The sequence below is a fragment of the Ornithodoros turicata genome, unplaced genomic scaffold (genome assembly GCF_037126465.1).
Source record: "Ornithodoros turicata isolate Travis unplaced genomic scaffold, ASM3712646v1 ctg00000746.1, whole genome shotgun sequence".
NCBI classification, from domain to species: Eukaryota; Metazoa; Arthropoda; class Arachnida; order Ixodida; family Argasidae; genus Ornithodoros; species Ornithodoros turicata.
Genome location: NW_026999400.1, coordinates 1,270,121 through 1,284,761, shown reverse-complemented (window position 1 = coordinate 1,284,761; position 14,641 = coordinate 1,270,121). Strand labels below are relative to the sequence as shown.

General features: G+C 48.1%; 1 protein-coding gene across 4 annotated transcripts in view; it reads left to right on the top strand.

Moving 5' to 3' along the window:
- The window catches only part of LOC135374808 (uncharacterized), a 390,710-nt gene extending 376,309 nt beyond the window's left edge, over nucleotides 1–14,401 (top strand). For all 4 annotated transcript variants that reach the window (XM_064607733.1, XM_064607734.1, XM_064607735.1 and 1 more), the window contains 4 exons: nucleotides 576–682; nucleotides 5,196–5,473; nucleotides 7,782–7,930; nucleotides 11,293–14,401. In XM_064607733.1, coding sequence (XP_064463803.1) covers nucleotides 576–682; nucleotides 5,196–5,473; nucleotides 7,782–7,930; nucleotides 11,293–11,625 — 867 coding nt within the window. In that variant the 3' untranslated portion in view covers nucleotides 11,626–14,401. The remainder of the gene's footprint in view (nucleotides 1–575; nucleotides 683–5,195; nucleotides 5,474–7,781; nucleotides 7,931–11,292) is intronic.
- The last annotated feature ends 240 nt before the right edge of the window (nucleotides 14,402–14,641 follow it).

The window sequence follows — 14,641 nt, the reverse complement described above, 5'->3', positions numbered from 1 at the left end:
ATCTTGGAGCATCGCCTTCGGGTCCAAGACTAATACTGACAAAAGGCGTGCATGCTTCACGGGAAGAAGAAGACGGCAATGGCTAAAGACGGTTTCTCAGTTTAAGTGAACTAGGATTTCATGAGCAAGGAGGTAAATAAATTTAACACGACTTGAGAAAATCTGAGACAGAATAGCGCTGCTTTTAACTGTGGGAACTCTATCATGAGAAAGGAGTAGAACAACAACTTTATTTGATGATGATGATTGGCGAGTTTCATCGCCAGGGGAATACCCTGCCCCATTGCCGGTGGTGAGAAAGGAGGAGAATGTCTCACAATTGTTTCGATTTCTCCGGAGGGGTGTTCCAATTTGTTCACATGGATACAGACACACACTGGAAACCCGTAATGCAGTCCATGCGTTTTGACCGAAACGCTGCCCTGCCAGCAATCCAGAAGCCATTGACTGCTGCGGCAGCGGGCTTCCTACATTTGCTGAACCATGGCAAACGAGAAGGACGAATATTTATTACCCATTGAACCACAACCGTGTTTGAATAATTAATAATTGATTTTTAATTATTCGTTTTCTAGATGTCCATACGACAAAAGAAGGCCGGAGGACTGGGCACCAAGCACTTTTGCGGCGGAGCACTTCTCAACGACCGCTGGGTTGTCACAGCAGCGCACTGCATCGTAGAGTAAGGCCGCCCCGCACTTTCTATGTGGACTGTGCCGAGACAGTACAAAAATACAACATGGCGGGGAAGGGGGTGCCGAAATAGCTCGCCGTTGCTGGCCACACAGGGGTAGCCATCGTCACGACATAGCGACAAAAAAAAAACGCGGGAAAAGAAATGGGGAAGATGAGAGTTGAAGGGTGAGGTATAGGCAGGACGAACGGTACTGATGAGACGGAAGTGCGCTGTGGATGAGAGGTCCACTAGAGGGGTCTTTGCACGAGGCCCGTTTCTCGGAGGAAACGCACGAGGTTGCGAGTTTGGTAGATCGTTCTGCAGAAGAACCTTTGGGGAATAGGATGTCCGTCACTATGCCAGGCCTGGAGTGTGGGAGGTGGGGTTCCCGCATAGTGTGGTATATGCGCGGCATTCTGTGAGGATGTGTTCGATAAATACTATAATGGACCTTGCAGCAGCCATTTGTAGATATAAGGGAGATGATTTAGACAATTAGGGTTGCCAGTTAACGAAAATAAGTTATAGGTATATTTTGCGAGCGCTTACACTTGCATAGACAGGCTGCCCTTGAATGGAATAGAATAGAATAGAAATAGAAAGAAAAAATGGAAATGGCTCTTCCATGACGCTTGACGTGTGAAAGCACTGAATGAATTAAAAGATTACTTCAGCACGTATGTCCTTGAGGTAGTTCGCCAGGGTACACAGCGCAGGTTGTTGGTGCTGCTTTGGCCAGCTCCCCAGTATTCTCTCAACACTAAATTGTCGGTTGTCAAGTTTAGCAACGGCGTTCTTCAGTGTTTGCCGACTAGGGTCGAAGCGTCGGCAGGTAACCAGCAGGTGCTCCGTGTTCTTCGCGGTTCCGCAAGTTGAACAGTTCGGCGATCCAACGACACCTATCTTATGGAGGAATGCTGCTGCGAAAGGGACGTTGAGTCGCAGGCGATGGATGATGGACTCTAACAGCGTTTGCATCTTCGATAGGAGGCAGTACGTGCAGTTGGGGTCGATTCGCGCGTGGAACGAGTGATTCATGACGTCGCCTGCCCATAGGGTCTTAGAACCCTTGATCTCCCTTGAACCCTTGGTGGTCTTGAACTCGCCTCGGTCACGGGAATAGTTTTGGGAAGAAACATTGACACAGGTTAATCTCGGCACAGTAGCAGTTTGAACTAGTGCGTAAAATAGGAATGCAGGATTGAGCATTAGAATAGCATTTTTGTACGTACATTTGTTTTCAGTATTTCATTTCAATACTCCTTTTCAAGCATTTGTGTAAGTCATTTCAATGCATGAAATTCACTCATTCGAATGGTGGAGGTAGTTGGTGTTATGCAAGGTGAACCAACAGTACAAAGATCTTTATGGCTGAAGGCTCAGTTCTGAAGTAAAAAAAATGAAATGCTCTGAGCATAGAAGAAGACAGAGAAAAGAATGAATCGATAGGTCCTGACCTCAAAGCCATTACGCTTCTAATTATTCTTGCTTATGCTTAGGGTTTATGGTTTGTCATGTTTCCACACAAACGAGCTTTTGAACTCTTATGGTTATACTTTAACAGTTCGAAATGAATATTCACGCCCACCCCTTCGAGTGCGCTGCAAAAGTTGATTTGGACATGGTAGGATTTACGCGTCGCATGGCATCCATGAAACTGGATGCGGACTTTCATAAATAATGCAATGTATGTATGTGTTAGACATTCAATAGTGCCTAGTACAACGGTACAACAGCGTAACCCGCCTTGGCGCACGCACAAACACATGAAGTAGAGCGGCGCAAATACGATCATCCGCACACGACCAAGTCGCTGAATTGATCGACTAACTCAATTACCTCAGAATAACGTCTAACCCCTACAAGTCAAGAAAATGGGCTTCAGCGCATGCATGATGAGACTGTTGTGCTGTCACGTGATCTTAGACCTTCTACTGAGGAGCCTCTCCTTTCGGAATTCATGAGCAGCTGTAAGCTATCTCGGGAATTTCCACTGGCAGGAAAACACAAGCGTAAAAACGTGCTCTTATATTGCAGCAGCAACATGTATTTGCATTTGAGGTATTGGCACTATACGCTCTAACCGAAGCGGGTGAGCGTACATTTGATGGATAATCACCCAGCTTGCTGTAGTGTCCGAATCCTTCACGTGCACATATCTGTTCCAGCTGCTGGAATAGCAGTCTTTTTTTTCTCTCTCTCTAGATTTGTGTGATTGTACTGTTGGGGACACGGTTGTCTAAAATCTGCAGCCCGCGGCGGAACGATCCCCTATCGGCGATGTCGCGCACGAAGGAACTATACCAATACTCTCCCCGAGGGGAGGCCGCGCTGGACTGCTCTCCCTAGCAGACGACGCTGAGAATGCGATGGTACTCTCTCCCGACAGGTGGCGCTGCGTGGCCTTACCTCGGAGACTGTAATGGTATAGTTCCTTTGTGCGCGACATCGCCGATAGGGGACTGCTCGGCCACGGGCTGGAGATTTTAGACAACCGTGTCCCCAACAGTACATTTGATGGATTAGCTCAAGATCGTGGGTTCGGTCCTGGCCGAGGACGGTAGCAATGTGGGGGACGTAAGCGTTGCTTCCACACTGTAAGAAAAATTTCCGTAATTTTACTGCACAAGTGAGTGCTAACTCTGTTGCCGACACATGTGTCGTGCACAAAATCCGTTTGGAGTGCACACTGCACAGTTCCGGACTGGGCGTTCGCAGTTTAATATCACTTCATTGTAAGTGTCACTCTTTTCGCTTATGGGAGTTGTGCAGTGTGCACTCCGAACGAATTTTGTGCAATAACTGGGTTACAGCGCATGTGCCGGCAACAGAGTTAGCACTCACTTGTGAGTAAAATTACGGAATTTTTTTACCGTTGCAGCACCGTGCGTCGGAGATCTCCGGCGCATGTTAAAGAACCCAATGTAATCGAGACGCCCACCCCTTCATTTGTATAAGACTGTGAAATCACGATGGAGCGCGAATTCTACTTCTGTCCCATTGAGTACAATGTGTAAGATTTCAAACGCCGGGGGAACAAGATATAAAGGCTTTTGTGGTGGTTTCTTGGTGGGCTACGAAAGCAAGAATCGTAATCGTTGTTCAAGAATCGTACGATTCTCCATTATGTCATTCATGTGTTTTTCATGTGTCATTCATATGTCATTCATGCTGCACGTGCACGTGCAGCAAGTCCCTAAAAAATATAGGCTGACTCACCTACGCTTAAATTTACCCCAATTGTGTTTATATGCATTGATTATTTACATCGGAACCAGTTTGTTTGCTGATCCCGCTGCTCTGGGTGCGAACAGGTTCGCGGGTGCCAGTAGACGAGTTTTCAGCACATGTCAAGGTACAGCTTGGGACAAAAGTTTACGGAACAATGCACTGGCGTATCCGAGCGCCTCTCTGCCAGATATCAGGAATCCCCATCTTTTTCTTTCTTTCAATCAATCAATCAATCATCATCATCAGATATCAGGAAGATGTCGAATAAGAAACGGGTGACCGGCTATTGTATCCATCTCTCACTCTGTGCGTCCGCTCCTGTTTGCGCTAGGCTGTCGCCCCAATGGAGAAATGCCCCCCCCCCCTCCCGTGTTCTGTGAACTTTTGTCTCAAGCTGTACCCTCAGGCTGATCATCTCACAGGATGCACCGAACTGTTCCACCTGTGACACATTAGCGGATGTTGACTACATCTTCCTTGAGTGTGTTGCTCATGAACAGTGGAGACTGTATTTGCATCTAACTAAGAGCAAGATCATAACCAGCCTGCTAACCCCGAAAGTGCCCCGTTGTGCTGGCGACGTGGCGCAATCGATCATCCCAGCGCTCGGTCGTCGAAGCGTTAGTAGACTTCCTCACGGATGCGGGATTCTTGTCTCTGTAATGCTATCAAGGCTGTGGTGCACTTCAGTGGATCACGTGCTAATGAAGACGACAACAACAACAACAGTTATATTATGAATAGTGATGTCGGGGCGTTTCCCCGTTTAGGCTGTGGAACACGCGAGGCTAGCAGGGCAAAGACTTGGAGTTCTCAAGTAGGTTGTTAGAAAACTCGTAAGCGATTTGAGAGCCCAGCGCTGGTGTGTAGGATGACGCCGAGGTCCAAGAATCTTGCATATATTGAATATTTGATGTCGATAGCTTCTTGTTGACGTATAAACGTGCATCATTCCCTCGTGTAGCGCTGGCAGGACAGAATGGTAGCTGACATAGTGGAAGTTGTGCAAAATATTGTGTTGTTGTGTCCCAGCTCGTAACAAGGGCCCTCGTATTCTGCAGCTTCTGTCTGCAGCAACACACGAATGCGGAGTAGCATGTCCTCTAGGAGAGACCAGTCTTCCCGCGTACTCCCCTCCATAATCCACTGAAAGACACCTATGGCCCAGCTCGTGAGGATGGTTGCATCGCGACGTATTCCTATCGGCAACACATAATTCTATGTCAGCTGCCCTCACACGTTGCCATAGAAAAATAAGCTCAAGTGGTTTCTGCTCCTTTCTTTTCAGCCAGAAGGGGACACGACTCGTGGCTTCCCAGTTATACGTGAGGGCCGGAGAGCACGACGAGCACGTTGCTGAAGGCACAGAGATTCAAGTGCGTGTGACGCACGTGTACGTGCACCCACAGTACACCCACCTCCACCGAGATGTCGCCCTCCTTCGCTTGGCCAAGAGGCTGAAACTGTCCCGCTTCGTGCAGCCAGTTTGTCTCCCAGATGCGAACGTCAAACTGCATGTGGGTCTCAACTGTACCGTATCTGGATGGGGTAACACAAGAACCCAAGGTGAGTGACACTTATAGCCGTATTCTTGCTACTACCGTGGGGGTTCCTTGAACCAAGTGTGCATTCGAGGAGCCCTCAACCATGTCAATTTATGTTGAGCTGCATTTTGCGTTCTTTGTTGCGCCCTTTTTGGAAAGGGGAATACGCTACAGAACAGCTAAGTAGAAGATGCTGAGTAATGCAGCTGTATTCTGAAATGTAGGTGTTGCCTTTTCACAGCAAATGATTTCCTATCATGCTAGGTGTTTTCATCATTTCATATCCTGATGCATATATCAGGATAATCTGCATACAGTTCTTCAACACGAAAGATGCGCTTCTAAACTAAATTTGTTGATTTGTACCGCGCGCTTGTGCTGTGTGGGAAGCAGTACTTTTCATTCATTTCTTTGAAGCAGTGAAATATAGCTCGCTCGTGCCTTGTCAAACAGACTCGAAAAAACGTTCTCTAGCACTTATCTAGTACAGACATGTTCAATACCAGAATGCTTGGCAAGTGGAAATACGGAATGAGTACGCTTTTCTGTTCACGTATTTCGAGGAGCAATACTTCTCAACAACCGTTAAGCCATATTCCAAGACCGTGTAAGAATGATGTCAGAAACATTCAGCGATGTTTTCTGTGATGCGAAGAAAAAAAAACGATGTAAACAAAACATTCCCCTTTTTCTTCCGATCGCACAAATGCGTACAAACGCTCGTCTCTCGGGTGGCGTGAACAGAACAATTTGCTGCTGAGGGAGTTCCCAAGAAATTTAGAGACTGTTTGTTTCGGCAGCTGTTTTAGTATACAGGACGCTTCCTGCCTTCAGAAACCCCGAATTCCGTTCTTGTCGATCAATATACAGCGTGGTCCAGCAACCATGATAGAAATACATAGTAAAAAACGTAGGCCCCGGAGAGACATGCGGTCAAGGTGTTTTTTCTGCCAATAACGTTTGCCACAAATGGTAACATTTTTATTTCATTTCAATTGACGGAAAGTTAATTTCTTGAATTGAACTCCGAAATTTCCCAAGGCAACGTAACGTTTTCTTTGCGGAAATGGGTTCCCCGTGGTCATTTTATTCAGTATAGCACATAATCCCACTCGTAATGCAATTGCCGAAATAAGCTCGCCGAAAAACCGTGGAAATCAGCCATTGACTCCGCCTCTTTTTTGACGGCTCGTAGTTTGAGCGCAAAGCTGCGAAGAAAGGAGGTTACATTGACACGAACAAAATCCACAGCGCAACCGGGAGTCACGTGGCAATGCTCCCCTCGCTGATTGGCCGGTGCACGAGCAACTTCTCAAGTTTTCGGTCGGCGAGCGTTTCGCAGCAACTCGGAGCAACTCGAGTTGCTGGAGGTTGCCGGCTAACAGCAACTCCAAAGTTGCTCATAGATGCTGGAAAAAGTTGCCCCGTTTGACCGCTGCCTAAGTGCTTTCGTGTTGAAAAAAAGCTGTTCCGGTAAAGCGTACAACTATGCGCTTCCACATCGTTTCAATTCGCTTTTGCTTACACAGGAATCACATAGCAGCTCTTTTTGAACAAACGTTCAATTGAATGTGGTGGTGATCATTTTAAGAATTCCGCTTATGCGTAGGTATTCTGCAAACTGCAATGCACCATCGCACAAAAAAATGAGAGAATTAATGTTGCATTACGAAAGGTCACGTTACTGGCGCATACGCTGTCACTAGACAAATATCCTTCCTCGCTCATCGTTGCTGTTGACCTGCATATCGCTTCCCCCGTCATATCGCTCATGGTGCTTTCTCATCGTGTCTTCCCTGTCAATTCCTTCACTGTATAATTTTGGCTAGCAATTGTTTAATCGACCTTTTTCTTCCTTGCTGAGTTAAGTAGCCTCATTTGCATGAATGCGGCAGAAGCGTACCGTATCCACTTAATATAACACCTCCTCGCACCAGTCCTCTCCAGCGTATTGGTTGACACGGACTGGTGGGAGAGGATTTACTGTGATTAGTGGACACGATGCGCTTCTGTCGCACCGTGGCTAGGAACGTTGGGTGAATGAACGGCGTTGCATTGGGGATACGTTATATATGACATCTGGTTATCAGAAAAGTAATACCGCAATCAGCCCTACTAGAAACATTACCGTGACGTCTTCTGAGTGCAAAGATAATGGCTTTTGCAAAGTGGCAAAATGGCTTTCGGCTTTTGCTGAGTGCAAAGATAATGGCAAAGATAACTGCTTTAACTAATGATTGTCTCGCAATATGCTCAAAAGCAAGGTGGTACGTATAGGAATTGCGTATACTTCATGAGGCACGTACAAAATGCATTTCGTCCTCTTGCAGGTACAACGTCGTACATATTGAATAAGCTTCCTGTACCTCTGCGTCCTCTACAAGACTGCGAACGGGTGTACGGGCCAATCTTCAACACGCCCATTCACCAGTGGCACCTCTGCGGTGGAAGACCCGAAGGAAACAAAGGCGTCTGCTACGTTAGTATATATTTGACTACATACAAAATATTTAACTGTAGTTTAGTGCCTACGGCATACGCTTCCATGTACACTCTGTGGTGTTTATGTACGCCTGTCCTTACGGGTAAATGAGGACACGTCAGAAACAGGAGACGAAAACGAGATCATGCGAGTAAGTCTTGCTAAGTTTCCTGAGCTCAGTGAACACTGGAAAATGTCGCTGCTCGTAATTGCCCAGAACATGCTCCAATGCTATATAACATGCCTACAGGATGATCATTTCTAGAGATATACATATCAGTGTGACTGATGGATTTTTTTCGAAGTAAGAAAGGGTAAAGCCAGAAAACGGCACTTGTGCGAATATCCTTATAAATATATCTGTCGAATAGACCGAAATGTGCAATATTTGTGACAATTTTTCCAAGAAAAATACGAAAATAACAAACCCAGCAAGCTATGCAGACGTCTTCTAAAAACACACAACTTGATGCCGATATGGCGGCACAGTGCAGTGCTGGCACGGCCTGGCACAGGTCCGATATAGAATTGCGCATGTCCCTGCAGACAGTGATGGTAAAATCCTGACTGAGGTGGTCCCAACGTTTTGTTGCAAGACGCAATATAGCAATTATTAGTTTACGGACCACCACAAGATCACCTTCAGATGGTGAACTAACCAATTTTTGGTGGTGGTGATGGTGATGGAACTGCTTGCCGTAGTCGGCCACGCTCAGACGGGCAACGTCACAGGGGAGGGGGGGGATCGGGCGTCCTGGGCCGACTTCACGGGGAACTGTGCTGTCTGAGGAAAAACCCTGGAACAACACCCGGACGGCACGGCCGAAGCCAGGATTCCAACCCGGGTAACCTCCCCAGTCTGGGCGTGGAATGGCATTATCGTAGCCACAACGACAACCGAACAAATTTTTGCCAGTGGTAGTGGTGGTGGAGTGGTAGAGCACTTCATGTGAACCAGCGAATACTGAACGCGCGACGTTAAGCAGAAGACGAAGAAGGCAGCATTCTCAGCACCGGCATCCTATGGCATCATTCCATGGCATAGCATCAGGCTATGTCTCAGCGTACTATGTTCTCTGAGGAGGGACCCGCAGCAATCATGCAGCGAACTTGCCCACGGGGAGCTACGACCAATGCCCGTTCGTCTTTTTGCTACTGAACGTTGGCTGCGACAGTATGATAGACCACACAGAACCCACGCTGGGAAGAAGATCATCCGCAGAATACGCCGCCACCGCGGATCTCGCTTCAGCAAACTGGGGAAATACACCTACAAGACGCTTGTTGTCCCTAGACCGAGCTCCCGCCCGGAAGAGCCACCGTTTTTTCAGCAGGGACCGCACTGCTCTTGCTCTCCTCGGGGCCTCAGAAAGAAGTCACATGGTCTGTTCCGACAGTACGTCGCTCTATGCTCCACTGAGAAAGTGTCTCTATGACAAATATATCAGTAACGGCGTTGAAGACTGTCCAGATGAATTTGACGAAAAGGGGTGTGCAAGAAAGGAAACAAGGATGAGCAAGATCAAATAACCTCTGTCACCCGCAAAACCTTGTCTCATGGCGCGATTCACGGGCATCCAACTGCAGAACCCAAAATTTACACTCAATCTCATAGAGGCGAACTCCCCAGGGAGGTCCCCAGCATTGTGGCCAAGGCGCTTGTACAAGAAATCATCCTGGAAAAGAACGAGGATGCACTGGAAATCTACACCAACGGGTCCCCCAGTCCCGTTACCGGAGTAGTACGGCAGCGTTCTGTTGCCCTGCACGTGAGCACACGTGGGGCGGCCGCATCGACCAGCATCGACACTCAAGTGTCTTCCAACTTAGCCGAGCTCGTAGCCATCAAGCAGGCTTTATAATTCTTACTGAATGTCGCAGGGAGGAGTGCTGTGCCGTTGTGCCTACAGACTCCAAGTGCTCTCTTCAGAGGATAAGTCGTCCGCATCGATGTCCCCATAGCACATGTCATACTGGAGATATGGAAACCGCTGCCAACAACGGTATTGCCGTGGGTTTTCAAATGGGTTCCGTCCCATGCAGCTGGCAACGAAACAGCTGACAGGACCGCTACAGCTACCACAATCTTCGTCCTGATGTCCCTGCACATTTGGACCCACGGCATAATAGAAAACAGTTATCTGCGTACATCCGAGAAATCTGTCTCACTGATTATCCCAAAGTGCGGCACTGCCCGGCCAACCACTCCCCGTGAAGGATCTCATCCGGAAGTGAACTACCCTTGTCGACAGACTCCGATGCATGTTCGTTATAACACCTGCCTTTCGCTACAAACTGGGCTTCGCGTCATCGGCACGCTCTGAGACTTGTTTCTGTTTCTGTGACCTGGCGCACATCATCATGGACTGTGCAGAGTCTCAAGCAGCCAGAGACTGCTAGTTTCAGAGCCCTATCCCTGTGGCTCTCTACACGAGATTTTGTACCCGCAGGGTCCCACCCACATCTGTGCTCCTGGCTTTCGCCTCCTCTGTGGGTCTGTCGTGCACGCTTTTCTTCTCTCTCCCCCTCCCTTCTTACTTACTGCTTTCTCTCTACGTTTCTAATTTCTTATTTCTGACCCTCTTCTATCCTTTCCGTTTTACTCACACTCCTCCCCTTGCCCCTTTCACAAAGGAGTGAAACTTGCCGCCTTCCTTTGAACATCGGGCCAACACCACCAACACCAGAACAATGAGCCCCTGCTCATTGTTTAGGCCCAGTCTTTAGGGCGAAGGCAGGAATATTTTCGTAACGCGATGGTGGTCGAGCATAGCGACATATCCCATCCTCCAGGTAGCGATAGGGTACACGTTACTTAGACACGTTATACATAAATATCTAGATATCAATCAATGTGCAATGTCATCAGGTAGTAGACCCACACTTCTGGAGCTAGATCCTTCTACACAGACAGAAACATCTATCTCGCATACCGGATGACAACGCGGAAATTTTGTGATAACGCGGTAATTGTGTGGCCATTTGCTTCCGGTATGTCTGCCCGTCAAGGTCCAATAAATATCCCGTACCCCGCATGTAAGATAGAACTGCAAACGCTGTAAAGGGTCCTACCTCCTTAGTTACGTTCCCGACTTGGTGGCAACTACACACCAATCCGAAATTGCGGTTCCATGGGTTAGCTTGTGCATGTAAAAAATCAATAAAAAGGGATCAATCTTTCACCGCACGAAGGAGGCCTTCACACAGTGAGCCTGCCTTCTCGTGTTTGTGGAAGCAGATATGCCCCCCCCCCCTCTTTATTTACCATGTAGTCGGTGTAAGCAGGCAATCCGCGTTGTCCCGTACGTTGTACGTAGTTACTTTACCAAGTTCATTTCCAAGTTCCTTCCTATTCACAGGGTGATTCTGGCGGTCCTTACCAGTGCGAGATGGAGAATGGGCGCTGGTACGTCATGGGCCTCGCTTCATTCGGCTCCGGCTGTGCTAAGGGCAACTACCCGGATGTCTACACACGTGTGCCGTACTTCGTCGACTGGATCCGATCCACCATACAGAACCACAGATCTACAAATAGCCGCCGCAGGTCGCCCATCTTACAGGACACCATACCCACTATGCAGCCGCCGCTCCAGCCAATATGGCAGCCCGGGAATTGGATTTCGTTCCTACCTTTCTTCCCTAGTAGACACCAATCCCTGGTTATCGTTTCTCCTGCTGTCAAGCGGAAATAGCTCAAACCGTAATGACGAATTCAACGTGCACAAAATTTAGTTGTCTGATTTATAACACAAAATTCGCTATAAAACCGCTATGACCTACAGTGGTGGGGTCGTGGATCTTGATGCGCAATATTCACGTAAGGTAGGATGCCAGCATCTACTAGGTTACAAGGTCTCAGCGTTGAAAACCACTCTGCATGAAAACGAGGGGAAGGCATCATATAGTCTCTTATACCATGTTTCACCAACGCGTTCTAGGACGAGGAATACCTTCTCTCCCTTCTTTGTTACGTAGGCACGTACAGCAGGGCTACTGTCTGCTACAGCCAGGCGCCGCAGACGTTTTGAAGCACAGTGGCGCTCTGCCACGTACTGGTTCATGCCAGAGCTGCGACATACTGGTTCATAGAAACATCGTGCATATGCCTTGGGCTTATGTCATTGCAAACGTCAACATTGCAAACGCCCATAAAAATGGCGACCCCCATGACGACGGCTAAGCTGTTTGTGAACAATGCGAGTCACGTTTGTGTGCGCCATTTTGTAATGTATTGAGACCTCAGTAATTAGTTTTATTCAATATTATTGCAGCAAAACAGATAAATCCGCAACTATTGCCTCGTACCACTGACCTCAACCAATGATGCGAAACAGACTTCGGAAGGATAGAGTTACATGTCGAATAATTTGCACCAACGAAATATGCTCATCCAGTCGTTTTGCGCTGGAAGCGAACTGTCGGCAAGCGACAAAACTGATTATAAACAATTCATTCTTGACTGTCGCAGTTAACATCCACGGACTAAACGAATGAAACGAAATTTGCTGACGAGGTGGTGTCCAGTTGTTCGATTTGTCCTTGTCCTTGCTCTGAAAGACAAGGACGAATGATAGCCAACAGGTTAATGAACAACATCACGTGAAGTCAAACAGGGAATTTTGCCACAAAAGCGACGGCTCGAGGTTGGTTACAAAAATAGCGAGTGCGGGGCATCCCTGTGATTTCAAAGACGAAGCTTGTGGCTTCCAGTGGTTGTCCATGCAGCTGGTGGTGGATCGTTCCCAGGGATACTGCCGCTGAAGGCAACGGCTGTGATTGGCCGGGCTTTCCTGTACACAGCATATCCCACCACCACAACCACGATTATTAGCGTCCTCGATAAACTTGCATCGGAACTGCCCCAAAACCACCGCGGTGCGTGGCGCTCTACACTGGCGGTGCCCTGGGCGGAGGCATTATCGAATATGAAACTGCACCGCACTGATGGATCTGGTGGATACTAGCGTGCGCCGCCTTGCGATCTGTACTACTTGTGGCTCGTAGGTTGCGCAACACGTAGCGAGCGGCACCGAACGACCTGACGATGGTTGTCTGCTGCTGCTTGCCCGGCTAGACCTGTGTTCCCGGCCGTGTTCCCGGCAATCGCGATGCTTCTTGGGATTGCGCTCTGGCGCTCGGTCGGTTTTCTCGTTGTGGGTCCGGGGCAACTCAGTGCTGCACTGAACGGATGCACTCTTTTAATCGAGGACGTTAAGTGCGCACCAGTGCAGTTTGTCGAGGACGGCAAGCCGCACCAGTTCGCACCGGGGCGCAGCGGTACAGTTTACGGAGGACGCTATATGCCTCCTTCGGACTAGATGGCGTTGAGTGAATCCAGGAAAGTGACCGTGATAAAACGCTGACAGGGGTGTCGTCACTATAACAAGCCATTGCTACTTATGTCAGTCGCCAACGGCTGCAGTGCAGAATAACAGTAAGCATGCAGCGTAGTCTGCGCAGCAGCAGCAGCAGCTCTTCTGAGGGGGTCGCGCTCAGACCTTGTAATCTAAGTGGCGTTGATGACGCTTAGGGCCCTATTCTTAAACGATCCTCGACTCGACCCTCCTCTCGGTGTGCTTCTCGACACCGGCTTTGTGCTTCAGAAATCGATCTTGACTCGAAACGTCCCCCGAACGGAAAGAATCCTTTACGCTTCCGTGGAGTCCTACACGGTAGCGCCGGGATTCCCTCGACGTCCATTGGCCCCTCAAGTGGAAGTGCTTCCTTTTCTATTATTATTATTATTATTATTATTCCATGTTAGCGCCGTAAAGGACGTAGCTGTGGCTATGAGCGGACGTGGACAGATGGAGAGAGGGCAGCAGGAAGGAGTGAGTGGACAGGGAGGAAAAGAGCGTTTCTTTTCAGCGCTCACTGGCGTCGAGGTCGGGTGTCGACTCGGAATATCGCTTAAGAACACGGCCGTCAGACACCTCCACATGGACCAGAAGGTATTCCAACTTCAACGAGCAATCCCAGAGCAATGCTTGCAAAAAAAAAACAAAAAAAAAACGGAGTGGTCAGGACAAATTAATTCGAATTAATGCGACAATCTCTCCCAGGCACTGCAGTAAGCACTAAAAATGCTCCCATTTGCTGGGAATGCAGCCTTCTTCGTCTTCTGCTAGCGTCACCGCGCATCCGTATCCGCTGGTTAACACGGAGTGTTCTATACAGCTGAAAAAAAAAAATCGTTGGCCACGTGAATGTGAATAAGGACCATCAGGAGCTCCTGTTCGGGGCTAAACACAAACAAGACTCTTCAGAGTGCTCTTTCGTTGCATGTCCGTCGCTTTTTAGGCAGGCTGTCTTTCTGCGCAAGCTGTGATTCATATAAGAGTGAGAAAAGAATGTCTTTCACTGAAAGCAGAAAAAAATAACCTATGCGTTCTGTTTTCTTTGGTTCCTCTACAACCATGTCGATATGCTTTTTTGACCAATTAAATATTGCTTTTGTTGTGCTGACGATCTTCATGTCCACCATGTCCACGTATTGTCCTACATACTGATGGGATGGTCCGCTTTATATTGTTGAGAATATTTTCTGAGAGGAGAGAGTTGGTTATAACATGCTTTAACGTAGAAGAAGACAAGGCTTATGAAATACATAAAGGACTATATAACGTAAGCTTCACAACGTGCTGCTGCATCGGTTCAGGAGCTATGACCGGTAGTATGGTCATTAGTTCTCTAACATGCGGCCTGGGC